A 16,077-nucleotide genomic window follows, 5' to 3' on the forward strand; every position below is an offset into this window, starting at 1 on the left:
CACAGCCGGTACCGCAGTTATAGCAGGAGCCATGTCCCTGAAGCACAGCTGGTACCGCAGTTACAGCAATAGCCATGTCTTGACCCTGAAGAACACCCGGTACCGCAGTTACAGCAGGAGCCATGACCCTGAAGCACAGCCGGTACCGCAGTTACAGCAGGAGCCATGACCCTGAAGCACAGCCGGTACCGCAGTTACAGCAGGAGCCATGTCCCTGAAGCACAGCCGGTACCGCAGTTACAGCAGGAGCCATGTCTTGACCCTGAAGAACACCCGGTACCGCAGTTACAGCAGGAGCCATGTCCCTGAAGCACAGCCGGTACCGCAGTTACAGCAGGAGCCATGTCCCTGAAGCACAGCCGGTACCGCAGTTACAGCAGGAGCCATGTCTTGACCCTGAAGAACACCCGGTACCGCAGTTACAGCAGGAGCCATGTCCCTGAAGCACAGCCGGTACCGCAGTTATAGCAGGAGCCATGTCCCTGAAGCACAGCTGGTACCGCAGTTACAGCAATAGCCATGTCTTGACCCTGAAGAACACCCGGTACCGCAGTTACAGCAGGAGCCATGACCCTGAAGCACAGCCGGTACCGCAGTTACAGCAGGAGCCATGACCCTGAAGCACAGCCGGTACCGCAGTTACAGCAGGAGCCATGTCTTGACCCTGAAGAACACCCGGTACCGCAGTTACAGCAGGAGCCATGACCCTGAAGCAGAGCCGGTACCGCAGTTACAGCAGGAGCGATGTTTTGTCCCTGAAGCACAGCCGGTACCGCAGTTACAGCAGGAGCGATGTTTTGTCCCTGAAGCACAGCCGGTACCGCAGTTACAGCAGGAGCGATGTTTTGTCCCTGAAGCACAGCCGGTACCGCAGTTACAGCAGGAGCGATGTTTTGTCCCTGAAGCACAGCCGGTACCGCAGTTACAGCAGGAGCCATGTCTTGACCCTTTAGAACACCCGGTACGCAGTTACAGCAGGAGCCATGTCCCTGAAGCACAGCCGGTACCGCAGTTACAGCAGGAGCCATGTCCCTGAAGCACAGCCGGTACCGCAGTTACAGCAATAGCCATGTCTTGACCCTGAAGAACACCCGGTACCGCAGTTACAGCAATAGCCATGTCTTGTCCCTGAAGCACAGCCGGTACCGCAGTTACAGCAGGAGCCATGTCCCTGAAGCACAGCCGGTACCGCAGTTACAGCAGGAGCCATGTCCCTGAAGCACAGCCGGTACCGCAGTTACAGCAGGAGCCATGTCTTGACCCTGAAGAACACCCGGTACCGCAGTTACAGCAGGAGCCATGTCCCTGAAGCACAGCCGGTACCGCAGTTATAGCAGGAGCCATGTCCCTGAAGCACAGCCGGTACCGCAGTTACAGCAATAGCCATGTCTTGACCCTGAAGAACACCCGGTACCGCAGTTACAGCAGGAGCCATGACCCTGAAGCACAGCCGGTACCGCAGTTACAGCAGGAGCGATGTTTTGTCCCTGAAGCACAGCCGGTACCGCAGTTACAGCAGGAGCCATGTCCCTGAAGCACAGCCAGTACCGCAGTTACAGCAGGAGCCATGTCCCTGAAGCACAGCCGGTACCGCAGTTATAGCAGGAGCCATGTCCCTGAAGCACAGCCGGTACCGCAGTTACAGCAATAGCCATGTCTTGACCCTGAAGAACACCCGGTACCGCAGTTACAGCAGGAGCCATGACCCTGAAGCACAGCCGGTACCGCAGTTACAGCAGGAGCCATGTCCCTGAAGCACAGCCGGTACCGCAGTTACAGCAGGAGCCATGTCTTGACCCTGAAGAACACCCGGTACCGCAGTTACAGCAGGAGCCATGTCCCTGAAGCACAGCCGGTACCGCAGTTACAGCAGGAGCCATGTCCCTGAAGCACAGCCGGTACCGCAGTTACAGCAGGAGCCATGTCTTGACCCTGAAGAACACCCGGTACCGCAGTTACAGCAGGAGCCATGTCCCTGAAGCACAGCCGGTACCGCAGTTATAGCAGGAGCCATGTCCCTGAAGCACAGCTGGTACCGCAGTTACAGCAATAGCCATGTCTTGACCCTGAAGAACACCCGGTACCGCAGTTACAGCAGGAGCCATGACCCTGAAGCACAGCCGGTACCGCAGTTACAGCAGGAGCCATGACCCTGAAGCACAGCCGGTACCGCAGTTACAGCAGGAGCCATGTCTTGACCCTGAAGAACACCCGGTACCGCAGTTACAGCAGGAGCCATGACCCTGAAGCAGAGCCGGTACCGCAGTTACAGCAGGAGCGATGTTTTGTCCCTGAAGCACAGCCGGTACCGCAGTTACAGCAGGAGCGATGTTTTGTCCCTGAAGCACAGCCGGTACCGCAGTTACAGCAGGAGCGATGTTTTGTCCCTGAAGCACAGCCGGTACCGCAGTTACAGCAGGAGCGATGTTTTGTCCCTGAAGCACAGCCGGTACCGCAGTTACAGCAGGAGCCATGTCCCTCCTGGTCTGAGGCGGCAGATAACGGCGCCCATGCAAGTTCTATATACTACGGTCAGTCCTACAACATGGTGGGCGGACTCCTCCCACTACCGGTGGGGCCCAGCTCGGTGTCGTGCACATTGCTCGGTCGGTGGGCGGCCGCACTGACATGCTGGTGGTGAGGAGGAGCTGCCTGCAATTCCTGGCAGCCGCCGCCGGCGAGCTCCGCATTGACAGTTGCCATCAGAGTCACAGGCCCGGCAGTGACTTGTGCCCCGCGCTGCAGAGAACAGACCGGCGGGAGGTCATCACTGCGGAGACCGGGATGGCAGAGGACGGGCTGGAGGCGGACAGGTGAGCCGTGCACACTGGCACCTGCGCGGGCATACACCGGAGCACGCTGCCAGGCGGTCATCACTGAACTTCTGTGGTGAGCGATGGGATAAGCGGCCATCACACCGGGCACCGCTCATCTTATGGCACCCGCTAGGCACAGCCACAGTTGTTGTGTGGCCCCCACCTAAATGTGCGGGTAGTGCCCTCAGTATGACCCGTTTGTTGTGTGACCCCGTCCTGCAGCTCCACCTTATGGGGCGCTTCAAGATAGTGCTAGTTTTTCTTGTCTAACAAGGGGGCGTGGCTGCCAGGATTCTCGGGGGCGTGTCTTTATGGGGCTCTGCATTATTACCCTGTGAGCTCCGCCCCCTGGCCACTTTAGACCTGTGGTTCTCTGCGGTAGAGAAGCAGCCCTGGACCTGGTGAGGGTGAGTATTCTACCAGTTTTATTTGTGGCTTGCTTCTTCTATTCTTTTTAGTGCAGGCTCAGCAGTGGTGTGCACAATCGGGGAAACCTTACTGCAATCGGGCTGCAGCTTCAATCTGTCTAGTGCACATGTTGCTTCATCTGAGATCATTCCTCCTTCCAGACTTCTGCCTACAGACGTGCTAATGAGTTCCATAAAAGATCTGATGAGGTCATAATCAGTCTGTGTGGAAACCGGACAGCACACTGGCAGTGCACTGACAGCACACTGACAGCGCACACCCCAATGTAAGGCAATGTGGGAGTTCACATGTACATGTCTGCACACGGGCCGATGGTCTACGTGTAACTCACTAATCTGACTCCCCCATTGTAAGTGAATGGTGCACTACAAGGGATCACATCCAGGTCCCCATCCGCATCATGTCTTTTTACAGATCCATTACAATTATTAACATAAGAGACTGTGTTTGTCCGTTTATTAAATTGTCCATGTAAATACTAGATGCCATATGAATGTAAAAAACAGACGTCTGTAATGCAGACAGATCCAAAAGGTCTGGCTGAAATATGGACGACATTGCTTAGGGTCGCCAAACCGGGTCGGGGGTAAGTGATGACATGCCACACAACCGACGAGTCATGTGACCAAAAACCTGTTTATCTGGATGTTGTGACTATTTTTAGAGCTGTACATTTTTTTTTTTTTTTTGAGCTGCAGAAAAGTCACAAGTCGCATGCCAACGTGCGTATCTGGGGCATGTGAGCCGTGTTCCAAAGTTCCCAAATAATAGGGGTTTTGTGTATCGCAGGCACGGGTCTTGGTCCAATGTGTCACCGTGCGGCCCGAGGTGAAATGTTCCATCACAGAGCTGCTCTTGTGTCTGGCGGTCACCAGTGACGACGTGTCCGCAGTCCTCTAGTGTTCTCTCATCCTGGAAAATCCTGGAGCTTTTTGTGCTTTGTGCATTCACACTTCCGTGTCAGTGTTACCAGCCCAAACGGACTGATGGTTTCCCCCAGTGTCATCCTTGTTACGTCTCATTTATTTATTTTTCTTCTCCATTTCTTTCCCTGAAGTGTACAGACTGTCTGGACATTTTTTATCCATTTACTCATAGGCATGGATTAGATAAAACCAGATGAAACATGGCTGGTACTCCTAAGTACAAAGTCTGTCTTCAGTGTTTTATATAGATCCTCATAGACATTAATGGCTGAGTCTGATCCACAAAACTGATGAGAGTAGGACCTGCTCTGAGTCTCTCGGACCAGAAACTCTGGCCCGTATATAAAAGCGTGTGTTCTTGGATCACTAAGGCCAGGTTCACATTGCGTCAATGGCAATGCACTGCGGCATCTGTTACACAGCGGCACTAACGCAATGTAACGGATGCTTCAGCGCACCCAGTGACTGCCATTATGTAGCGCATCGCTAATGCATCTCATAATCAGCATGCGCTATCGATGTGCCGTCATTCTGTGACGGACCCTTGGACGCGTGCTGCAGCGTTTACGGGTCCATCTCCGATGGCGTAGGTGGAGCATCTACGCGATCGCATAACGCGATCTTTAAAAGGCACTAGCGTTGGTGCAGTCCGTTTAACGCATGCGTTGACCGGGCTGCACCAACGCAATATGAACCTCGCCTAAAGCTCTGAGTTCGAGTGCTGTCTGAGAAAAATGAGGACAGCAGTAGGACATGTCACACAGACATGCATGTAGCCTAAGGCCACAGTCACACGTTCAGTATTTGGTCAGTAATTTACCTCAGTATGTGTAAAGGTACCGTCACATTAAGCGACGCTGCAGCGATATAGACAACGATGCCGATCGCTGCAGCGTCGCTGTTTAGTCGTTGTGTGGTCGCTGGAGAGCTGTCACACAGACAGCTCTCCAGCGACCCACGATGCCGAAGTCCCCGGGTAACCAGGGTAAATATCGGGTTACTAAGCGCAGGGCCGCGCTTAGTAACCCAATATTTACCCTGGTTACCATTGTAAATGTAAAAAAAAAAAAACACTACATACTTACATTCCGGTGTCTGACGCGTCCCTCGCTGTCAGCTTCCCGCACTGACTGTGAGGGCTGGCCGTAAAGCAGAGCACAGCGCTGACGTCACCGCTGTGCTTTACGGCCGGCACTCACAGTCAGTGCGGGAAGCTGACGGCGAGGGACGCGTCAGACACCGGAATGTAAGTATGTAGTGTTTTTTTTTTTTTTACATTTACAATGGTAACCAGGGTAAATATCGGGTTACTAAGCGCGGCCCTGCTCTTAGTAACCCGATGTGTACCCTGGTTACCAGTGAAGACATCGCTGGATCGGCGTCACACACGCCGATTCAGCGATGTCAGCCGGTGATCCAGCGACGAAATAAAGTTCTGGCCTTCTAGCTCCGACCAACGATGTCACAGCAGGATCCAGATCGCTGCTGCGTGTCAAACACAACGATATCGCTAGCCAGGACCTGCAACGTCACGGATCGCTATCGTTATTGTTGTTCAGTGTGAAGGTACCTTAAGCGAAAACCAGGAGTGGGTGATAAATGCAGGAGTGGTGACATTTTTCTATTATACTTTTCCAAATACTGAACGTGTAATCCCCTTATGTTGTACTGTTCTCAGTAAGGTAATATTCTCACAACCGTATTTTCCATCCTAGGCCGGAGCCACATTTGTGTGGAACACACCGGAGTCCTATGCGATAAAACGTCACGTACCACTCGGCCCAATGTTATACTATGGGGCCGCTCAGATCTGTGATTATTTTCAGACCAGTGGTGGGTGCTTTACACCACTCTGCGCGACTCTTGGCATTGTGATTAGTGATGTAAGGCTTGCATGGAAACCTATGCTATGATCCTCTTCAAGCTGTTTTTATACTGATGTTAATGTCAGAGAAGGTTTGGGCTCTGCAGCTATGGCATTAAGAGAACCACCACAGGACAGCTGAGTGGAAAAAGTCCAGACTAATATATAAGTATAATTGCAAGAATAAATATATTGATACAAAAGGTCAATTGGCAGAAACATGGCTAAAAAGTGACAAACCATGCCGCATATACAAAGGCGGTAAGAGGCAGCATATCCCCAAAAATATACAAAAAGTAAAGACATATGCGTCCCCAATTGTTAACAACACCAGTTAATACATAGACATTGTAATGGTGTGTGACAGAGGTACATGCAATCTCCCGCCCTCAACGCGCGTTTCGGAAGTTACCTTCCTTCCTCAGGGGAAGGGTTGTCACTTTTTAGCTATGTTTCTGCCAATTGACCTTTTGTATCAATAAATTTATTCTTGCAATTATATTTATGTATTATAGTCTGGACTTTTTCCACTGAGCTGTCCTGTGGTGGTTCTCTTATTGATTTCAGTGGGTCCATATTTGGTCCGATACTGCGGCTATGGATCACATCCCTATATTTATATGATCTTTTATATTAGATTGATCATGCTGTACTCCATTAGCTGGGTGTGCTTTTCTGATTGTTACTAGCTATGGCATTAAGCAGAGCATTGGGGATTTTTATGCACTATTATTATTATTATTTATTATAGCGCCATTTATTCCATGGCGCTTTACATATGAGGAGGGATGTACATAATAAAAAACAAGTACAATAATCTTGAACAATACAAGTCACCGAGTGGTACATGAGGAGAGAGGACCCTGCCCGCGAGGGCTCACAGTCCACAAGAGATAGGTGAGGATAGAGCTGGTCGATTAGTGGTTACTGCAGGTTGTAGGCTTGTCGGAAGAGGTAGGTATTCAGGTTCTTTACTCTTTAACTTTACATGGTCTGCCACTCTGTGGATGACTTGCTGTGATCCCTACTTACACCACTCACAGGTGATCATGGGATATTTAGGAAGGCAGAAATATCACAAACTGACTTGTTGCAATAATGGCATCCTATTACAGAATTACAACTGTTTGCACAATGGCTGGCTAGGTGCTGGATTTTATACATCTGTGGCAATAGGACTGCATGAAAACCCTGAATTCGAAGTCTGACACTGCACGTTGTCAGGATTCTCCGGTATTGTTGGCGACATTGGGTGATCACGTTACCACAAGTATGCGATTTGCATTCTTCCGGTCACATTCCGACTAAACGTGCGCGGCCTCTCTCAATTCTCTTGTATTGAGAGAGGTCGAGCACGTCTAGTCGGAATGTGCAGGGTATTGCATACTTGCAGTAATGAGACCGCCTGCTTCCGCTGCAGACACCTGAGAATCCCGAGTGTGCACTGCGTGCGCTGTAAAGATTCGGAAGGCTGCAGTCACATAGTAATTGCTGAAGAACCCCGGTAAGAGTTGTATGCTATTGCTTTGTCCATATAATATATATGGACAAGATGATGATTATTATTATGTTTCTCTTACTGAATGCAATAAAACACGTTAACTGCCTAACCAAGTGCCAAACCCTTTTTTTCTGCTGTCAGGCATTATGTAACCTATGCCGGTATTATGTAACATTGACCATACACTTAGAATCAAAATGTGTCCTGTTTTAGCTGTTTCTAAATTGCAGGTGCACAGTGTCCACTTGTAGCCTAAATAAACTCCCTTTTTGTTAAGGCCGTCATCGGCTGTCAGCCAATCTTTTGGTCAGCTCTCCCACACATCGGAGCACTCAGTAGATAAGCCGCTGCTGGAGCAAAGCGATTGGCTATCCGAAATTAGACAGCGGACACTAGTCTTATGTGTATAGGGGCTTTAGAATTGGATGACCTACAATATTCCTATCCAATGCCAAGAATTGACCATTACCATATACCTCTGGCATTACTGTTATCTCGCCGATAGTGTCTAATTTTAGAGAACCAAAAACATTAGAAAAACTACTCCCCAGTGTAACTTTGATGTCGTTGTTTGTGAGATGCCAGTTTGTGTAAATTATTCATAGATTTAGGAATGTTTGATGCTAAAATGTGTTGTCAAATTCAGAAGCAGAGGCAGAAGAAATTATGCCATTAACCATTTAAAGATTTTGGAAAAGAAGGACTAAATTGAAGCTGGCAGTTTTTTTGCGTTGGTTTATGCTGTGCATTTGGTTTTGGGGTGAATAGAATGCAATTTTGCTTTAAAAAAAAAATAAAAAATTTTTTGTTTGTTTGTCCTAAGATTCAAAGTATAATAGTGGTAAAAAACAAACAAACTATGCAGTGTGCCGGCCATATTGGAGCAGTCACATGAGCACTGCCTCCCAGGCTGCCCCCTTCATTTGCTTGCGCTTGCACATTGAATTACTCATTAGAAAATGGCCAGCCTTTTTAATATATAAAGTTGTTAAAGGGCTATAAGTGGATGAAATTTAAGGGTAGGTACATGTTGCGTTAGGGCGATCCGTTTAACGGATCCGTTACTAAGTGGCACTAACGCGATGTAACGCATGTCAAAATCGGCATGCGTTAGCGATGATGCATTACTTTGTAACGCACCCTCTAACGCGGTCTACCGCATTTTCGGGTACGTTAGGTCCAACGCACAATGAATGGACGCGTTCGCTGTGCATAGACTTCTATTACTAATGCATGCCAACATGCTTTGGTGCATGCGTTAGCGCAATCGTAGGAAAAAAGAATTTGGGCTTCAGCGTTAGCGCATCCGTTTAACGGATACGTTAAACAGATGGCACTAACGCGATGTGAACCTAGCCTAAGTAATATTTAAAGGGGTAGTCTGGTACCTAAAATGTCCTTCTCTCTGTCATCAGGGGAGAGATTGAGGCAGTGGTGGAGTCAGTCACTGCTTCTAACAAATTGCATCCACCCCTTCACAACATAATAATAATCTTTATTTTTGTATAGCGCTAACATATTCCGCAGCGCTTTACATTTTGCACACATTATCAACATCTTGTTTCACAGTTAGAATATGTGGTGGGGGAGATAGAAGTAGATTGCCAGTGCTGCACTCACCTTTCCTACAGCTTCTATCACCATGGATCCAGGACGCCATTAGGGGTAGGAGATAGAAGTGGAGAATGACAACAGCGCCAACTCACAGCTTCTAGCACTGCCAAAAAATAAAATGTTATCAGGGGGCAATGCTGGTGTCACAGCTTCTATCACCACCACCTGATGTCTTTTTTTTTCACATTATAGAAGATGCAGAGTTCTGGCGCTGCACTCCCATCTCCTACAGCGTCTATAGCCATGGGTCCAGAACATCATCAGAGCGCTGCGATGCAAGAAACTGTAGCAAGTAACTGCAGTGCCATCCCTTGATGCCCTCCTGTTTCGGGAGGGACAATAGGCGCTGCAGGGAAGTGAGTGCAGCCCTAGCCTCCTGTGTTGTCCTGTTAGAGATGTCTCTCAAACCAAATGTCACAGGAAGTGCAGCAAAAAAAAGAAAACCTATGTAGGGAATAACAGTATAGGGACATGTGTAGGGTGTTTTGTAATAAAGCAAATTACAAAAGTGATTAGGGTGTAAAGATAGATATTTAGAAAGCACAATTTAGGTGCTCCACCACTCCTTTTAGTATTAGCAATTTTTACCCGTGACCAAGTTTGCGTTGGTTCAAGTTGTTAAATGTATTTTTTTCTTAATTGCATACAATATGTAACTGCAGTACGAAAACCATCTAATTTATAGAAATAAAGTGAACAAATTCCCAAAGTCAAATGTATGCTCCTGGAGCTTTATAACTTTAGCCAATCTGAAAATAGAGTGGAACATTAAAAAAAAAAGATGGATCTATACCTATGGTGACCTTGTTCCTGAGCCTATTATGGTTATCTTAGGAAAACAAGATAACATGGTTCCTACAGAACCCTCAATGACCTATGTACATATAGCTAGATAACAGGTGGATCACAATGGTGTTATTGCAGGTCTTAATGTGTCTGTACACATAAAATGAATGCTGGCCAAACATGCCGATTTCATTGGAAATTGCCAGTCATCTAAAGGGGGTATAAAATAAGGAATGATCAGAATTTTGTTTAGTTAGCTAGGTGTAAATATTTACATACAGATCACTGATTCTGATAACTGCCGGGACCAGCTCATGTTTAACATTAATATTTTGTGCATATAAAAGTCTAGATTTAACATAGTTTAAAAACAAAAAAGTATGGTAACCTTTTCTTTTGCTGCTTTAGCACTTGCTGATCATTTGAAAGATGTTCAGTTTGGCTCAGATAAAGACAATAAAACAGCCCGGCGCATACTGGTGGTGTCTTGCTCGCTGAGCTCAGCGATCACGTTTTCATGTAAATGGGTCTTTTCTTCATTGTTGTTGTTGTTGCTCTGTTCAAATTTTTATGACTCCATGCCACCATGTAGATAGAGAAGCTCATAGAAAAAAACTAGGAAATAAATGTGGAATACAATTTTAATTTGTAGGTGACTAAAAATTGAATGTTGCGTTCCTTATGGATAACTTCCTGATACTATGAAAAATAAATACCAATATGTATTTAATATATCACACACAACTGGCAGAAGAATGGGGGAAAATGGCTACCGTAATTTACCTTTTTTTTTTTTTTTAATCTACAGCCAACACAGATGGTAAACTTCATATTCTATATATCATGAGAGAAAAGGGAACCTACTACTACATTCATGCTGCCTGAACCATGAGCTGAATGAATCAGAGCCTGGCTGCACAGTTGCACTCAGGCCTATGTCTGAAACACTGGTATATCAGAAAATGCATAGTTTGGAAAGCTGGCCAGAGTCCATAGAGAGAATCCTGACTAGTCCAGCATAGGCACCAAGTCAGAGGCCGGTTTTTCAAACAAAGTTTTCTTTGAAACGCAGTAGCATGTCAGAGTAAGACATGCAGGTGCTTCTCACAAAATTAGAATATCATCAAAAAGTTAATTTATTTCAGTTCTTCAATACAAAAAGTGAAACTCATATATTAGAGGCATTACAAACATAGTGATGTATTTCAAGTGTTTATTTGTTAATGTTGATGATTACGGATTACAGCCAATGAAAACCCAATAGTCATTATCTTGGTAAATTGGAATACTTTATAACACCAGCTTGAAAAATGATTTTTAAATCCAAAATGTTGGCCTACTGAAATGAATGTTCAGTAAATGCACTTAATACTTGGTCGGGGCTCCTTTTGCATCAATTACTGCATCAATATGGCATGGAGGCGATCAGCCTGTGGCACTGCTGAGGTGTTATGGAAGCCCAGGTTGCTTTGATAGCAGCCTGCAGCTCGTTTGCATTGTTGGGTCTGGTGTCTCATCTTCCTCTTGACAATATCCCATAGATTCTCTATGGGGTTAAGGTCAGGCACGTTTGCTGGCCAATCAAGCACAGTGATACTGTTATTTATAAACCAGGTAGTGGTACTTTTGGCAGTGTGGACGGATGCCAAGTCCTGCTGGAGAATGAAATTTCCATCTCCAAAAAGCTTGTTGGCAGAGGGAAGCATGAAGTGCTCTCAAATTTCCTGGTAGACTGCTGTGCTGACTTTGGTCTTGATAAAACACAGTTGACCTACCCGAGGAGATGACATGGCTCCCGAAACCATCACTGATTGTGGAAACGTCACACTAGACCTCAAGCCGCTTGGATTGTGGCCTCTCCACTCTTCCTCCAGACTCCGGGACCTCAATTTCCAAATGAAATGCAAAATTTACTTTTATCTGAAAACAACACCTTGGACCACTAAGCAATAGTCCAGTTCTTTTTCTCCTTGGCCCAGGTAAGATGCTTCTGGCATTGTATATTGGTCATGAGTGGTTTTACACAAGGAATGCAACATTAGTAGCCCCGTACCATGGATACGTCTGTGTGTGATGGCTCTTGAAGCAATGACTCCAGCAGCAGTCCACTCTTTGTGAATTTCCCCCAAATTTTTGAATGGCCTTTTCTTAACAAGCCTTTCAAGGCTGCAGTTATCCCGTTTTCTTGTACACCTTTTTCTACCACACTTTTTCCTTCCACTCAACGTTCCATTAATATGCTTGGATACAGCGCTCTGTGAACAGCCAGCTTTTTTACCAATGCCCTTTTGTGCCCTCCTTGTGGAGTGTGTCAATAACTGCTGTCTGGACATCTGTCAAGTCAGCCGTCTTCGCCATGACTGTGGAGCCTACTGAAACAGACTTTGCAGGTGTTTTTGTTAATTATTCTATTTTACTGAGATAATGACTTTTGGGTTATCATTGGCTGTAAGCAATAATCATCAATATTAACAGAAATAAACACTTGAAATAGATGACTCTGTTTGTAATGGCTCTATCTAATATGAGTTTCACCTTTTGTATTGAAGAACTGAAATAAATTAACTTTTTGATTATATTCTAATTTTGTGAGAAGCACCTGTATCTGGCTGTAGTCGCTCAGGTTCTGATTCAGTGCTGCCCTTGGTTCCAGCAGCATGAATCCAGAGACAGGTTCCCTTTAATACCATTTTCTGAATGTTATGGATTTGTTTTCCACCTGCACTTTCCTTTCCCATACAGGGTTATCTCGGAGAGAACTTTTTGCACTGTGAACCATATGTATTGAATTCCTAACATACAGCTCCAACAGAATTCTGGCTGGTATCCATTTTTATTTTTTGCTGTGTTTCTGTGTATATAAGTAACATAGTCTATTTTGCTATTCCACGAATCAATGAACAAAGGCATTTTAAGGACCTTTGTGGCCCATCGATACGTTTGACAGTATGGCAAGCGTACACTGCAAATTCAATGTCAATGCACATTAATTCTACTGTCACTGAAATATAGCAAATTTTCTCATTAAGGCTATATTCACACCTGTTTTTATAGTCTGTTTTTTTCAGTTTTTAAACTGACAGCATACTGAGCCATATAATTTAATGGAACCATTAATTTATTTTTTTAACAGATCCCTCTATCTGTTCTTTCAAACATGTCCATTTTTCCTCTGTTCTTGTGAATCAGACTTGCAATCAACTCTATGGGAATCAATCAAATATGGATGAAAAATGGAAGGCATCAGTTTTATTTGTTTTTAACTGATGCATTGCTGAGTGTAAATCTGAAAAAATAATTTACGTAGTTCTACATCAATTTTTAAAAACTAAAAAGGAGGTAAACAGGCAAAATTGATGACCCATGGTAGAAAAATTGTACTCTATTATGATGGATATAAAAACTCAAACGGATGTGCAAATGTAGCCTTAAGGATTATATTACACCTAGCATGGATAATGAATTATTTATTAAGCTACATGTACTAGAATTCTGTTGTAAGTTACAGCAAAAATAATGTACTTCATGACTTTCTAAATATGATGTACCGTATTTGTCTTATACACTTTATGCCTTGATCAGCAAGGGAGCATGACCTCACTTAAGTGGGGGCATAGTTTTGGAGAAGAGGGCCGTGACCTCATCTGCCAAAGTTTTGGGGCAAATTTCCAGCACAAAGTAAGCTAACTATTAGGTGGGGTAAACTTAGACTAGAATCTTTAAAGTATAACAGCTATCTCAAACAGAATGAACCACCATGTTAAATTTGGTGCCTAGTAAAGAGAACCTGAAAACCGCAAATGGGTCACCGGCAGCATCAATCATTTAATGGCTCTATCATTTTGGCTATGTACTGTATATTTCACTCTTAAATGAAAAGGCATTTCACGCAAAACGTACATTTAAAATCTGTCTAGGGACTATGCCCCTAGGATTTCCCCAGATGCAGGAGATACCGGGGTCTTATAACTTGCTATTCTCTGATCTTACCCTTCTCTGTTCCCTTCCCCGTCCAGCGAGGTGTGAGGCTGAAGTGTATAGGCAAACACTAACCAGACAGAAAGGAATTAACAGACAGGGATAAAAGAAAACTATAGTTGTACAAAGACAGTCACAAAACAAGAGTGGGAAACAGGAGAACTAGGAAGGAAGAAACCAAATAGGAGAGGATAAGGATTAACATGCAAACCAACTCCATGCAGCAGTCTCCAGAAAAATTCTTCAACCGCCTACTCCCTACACTGAACTGTCTCATTCAACTCCAAACCAGGTAGTAGTAACTATCACGGGCAAGGTCAGAAGAAAAGAGGAGGGTTCTTATTCTTGCTGGGTATAACGAACTCTAAAAAAGCTGATACAACCCAAGATCGAGAACTCCAGGAGTCCAACTAAGCAGTTTAACCCCTTTCTGCCATTGGACGTACTATCCCATCCATGTGACCTTGGACTTAATTCCCATTAACGGGATAGTACGTCAAAGGTGATGAGCCGCGCTCACGGGGGGGAGCGCGGCCGGGTGTCAGCTGATTATCACAGCTGACATCCGACACTATGTGCCAGGAGCAGTCACGGACTGCTCCCGGCACATTAACCCAAAAATAATCGCAGTGTTCCAGTGGCATAGGGAAGCATCGCGCAGGGAAGGGGCTCCCTGCGTGCTTCCCTGAGACCCTCAGAACAACACGATGTGATTGCGTTGTTCCGAGGGTCTCCTCCCTGCAGGCCCCAGATCCAAGATGGCCGTGGGGGTCCTTCCGGGTGCTGCAGGGAGGTGGCTTCCGAGCGCCTACTCTAGGGGCCGGCAAGCCTCTAGCACTGCATGTCAGATCGCTGATCTGACACTACATAGTAATGTCCCACCCTGGGACAAAGTAAATGAGTTAATAGACTAAAATATTTAAAAAAAATCCTAAATAAAGAAAAAAATAAATATTGTTCCAATAAATACATTTCTTTATGTAAATTAAAAACAGTAAAAGAACACATTTAGTATCGCCGCATCTGTAACGACCCGACCCAAAAATAATTATTTTTTATATAAAATAGTTTTTATTGTATAAAAGCGCCAAATCATAATGATATAAATGAGGTATCGGTGTAATCGTACTAACTCGAAGAATAAAACTGCTTTATCAATTTTTACCAAACGCGGAACAGTATAAACTCCCTCCAAAAAGAAATTCATGAATTGCTGGTTTTTGCTCTTTCTGCCTAACAAAAATTGGAATAAAAAGCGATAAACTATCGTGCCCGAAAATATTACCAATAAAAACGTCAACTCGTCCCGCAAAAGACAAGACCTCACATGACTCTGGACCAAAATATGGAAAAATTATAGCTCTCAAAATATGGCGACGCAAAAACTATTTTTTTACAATAAAAAGCGTCTTATAGTGTGTGTGACAGCTGACAAACGTATAAACCCGCTATAAATAGTAAATCAAACCCCCCTCTATCACCTCCTTAGTTAGGGAAAAATAATAAAATAAAAAAATGTATTTATTTCCATTCTCCCGTTAGGGTTAGGGTTGGGGCTAAAGTAAGGTTGGGGATAGGGTTTAGATTATGTTTACGGTTGCCTTAGGGGTGTGTCAGGGTTAGGGGTGTGGTTATGGTTAGAGTTGTGATTAGGGTTAGGGGTGTGTTGGGGTTAGGGGTGTGTTGTGTTGGGATTAGGGTTAGGGGTGTGTTGGTGTTAGGGTTGGAGTTAGAATTGGGGGGTTTCCACTGTTTAGGCACATCAGGGGCTCTGCAAATGCAACGTGACACCCGCAGACCATTCCATCAAAGTCTGGATTCCAAAACACCACTTCTTCCCTTCCGAGCCCCGACGTGCGCCCAAACAGTTGTTTACCCCCACATGTGGGGTATTCAAAATGGGGTCACTTGTGGGGAGTTTCCACTGTTTAGGCACATTGGGGGCTCTCCAAACGCGACATGGTGTCTGATCTCAATTCCTTCCAATTCTGCGTTGAAAAAGTCAAACGGTGCTCTTTCCCTTCCAAGCTCTGCCATGCGCCCAAACAGTGGTTACCCCCACATATGGGGTATCAGCGTGCTCAGGACAAATTGCACAACAACTTTTGGGGTCCACTTTCTCCTTTTACCCTTGGGAAAATAAAAAATTGGGGGCGAAACGAT

At 45.5% G+C, this 16,077-nt stretch overlaps 1 protein-coding gene across 1 annotated transcript in view; it reads left to right on the plus strand.

The window, feature by feature from the left end:
• Nucleotides 1–2,408: 2,408 nt before the first annotated feature.
• The window catches only part of NAPEPLD (N-acyl phosphatidylethanolamine phospholipase D), a 52,676-nt gene continuing 39,007 nt past the window's right edge, over nucleotides 2,409–16,077 (plus strand). The window contains exon 1 of the mRNA XM_069765116.1: nucleotides 2,409–2,813. Within this exon, the coding sequence (XP_069621217.1) occupies nucleotides 2,629–2,813 (185 nt within the window). The 5' untranslated portion in view covers nucleotides 2,409–2,628. The remainder of the gene's footprint in view (nucleotides 2,814–16,077) is intronic.

Source organism: Ranitomeya imitator, chromosome 4, assembly GCF_032444005.1.
Source record: "Ranitomeya imitator isolate aRanImi1 chromosome 4, aRanImi1.pri, whole genome shotgun sequence".
Taxonomy (NCBI): Eukaryota; Metazoa; Chordata; class Amphibia; order Anura; family Dendrobatidae; genus Ranitomeya; species Ranitomeya imitator.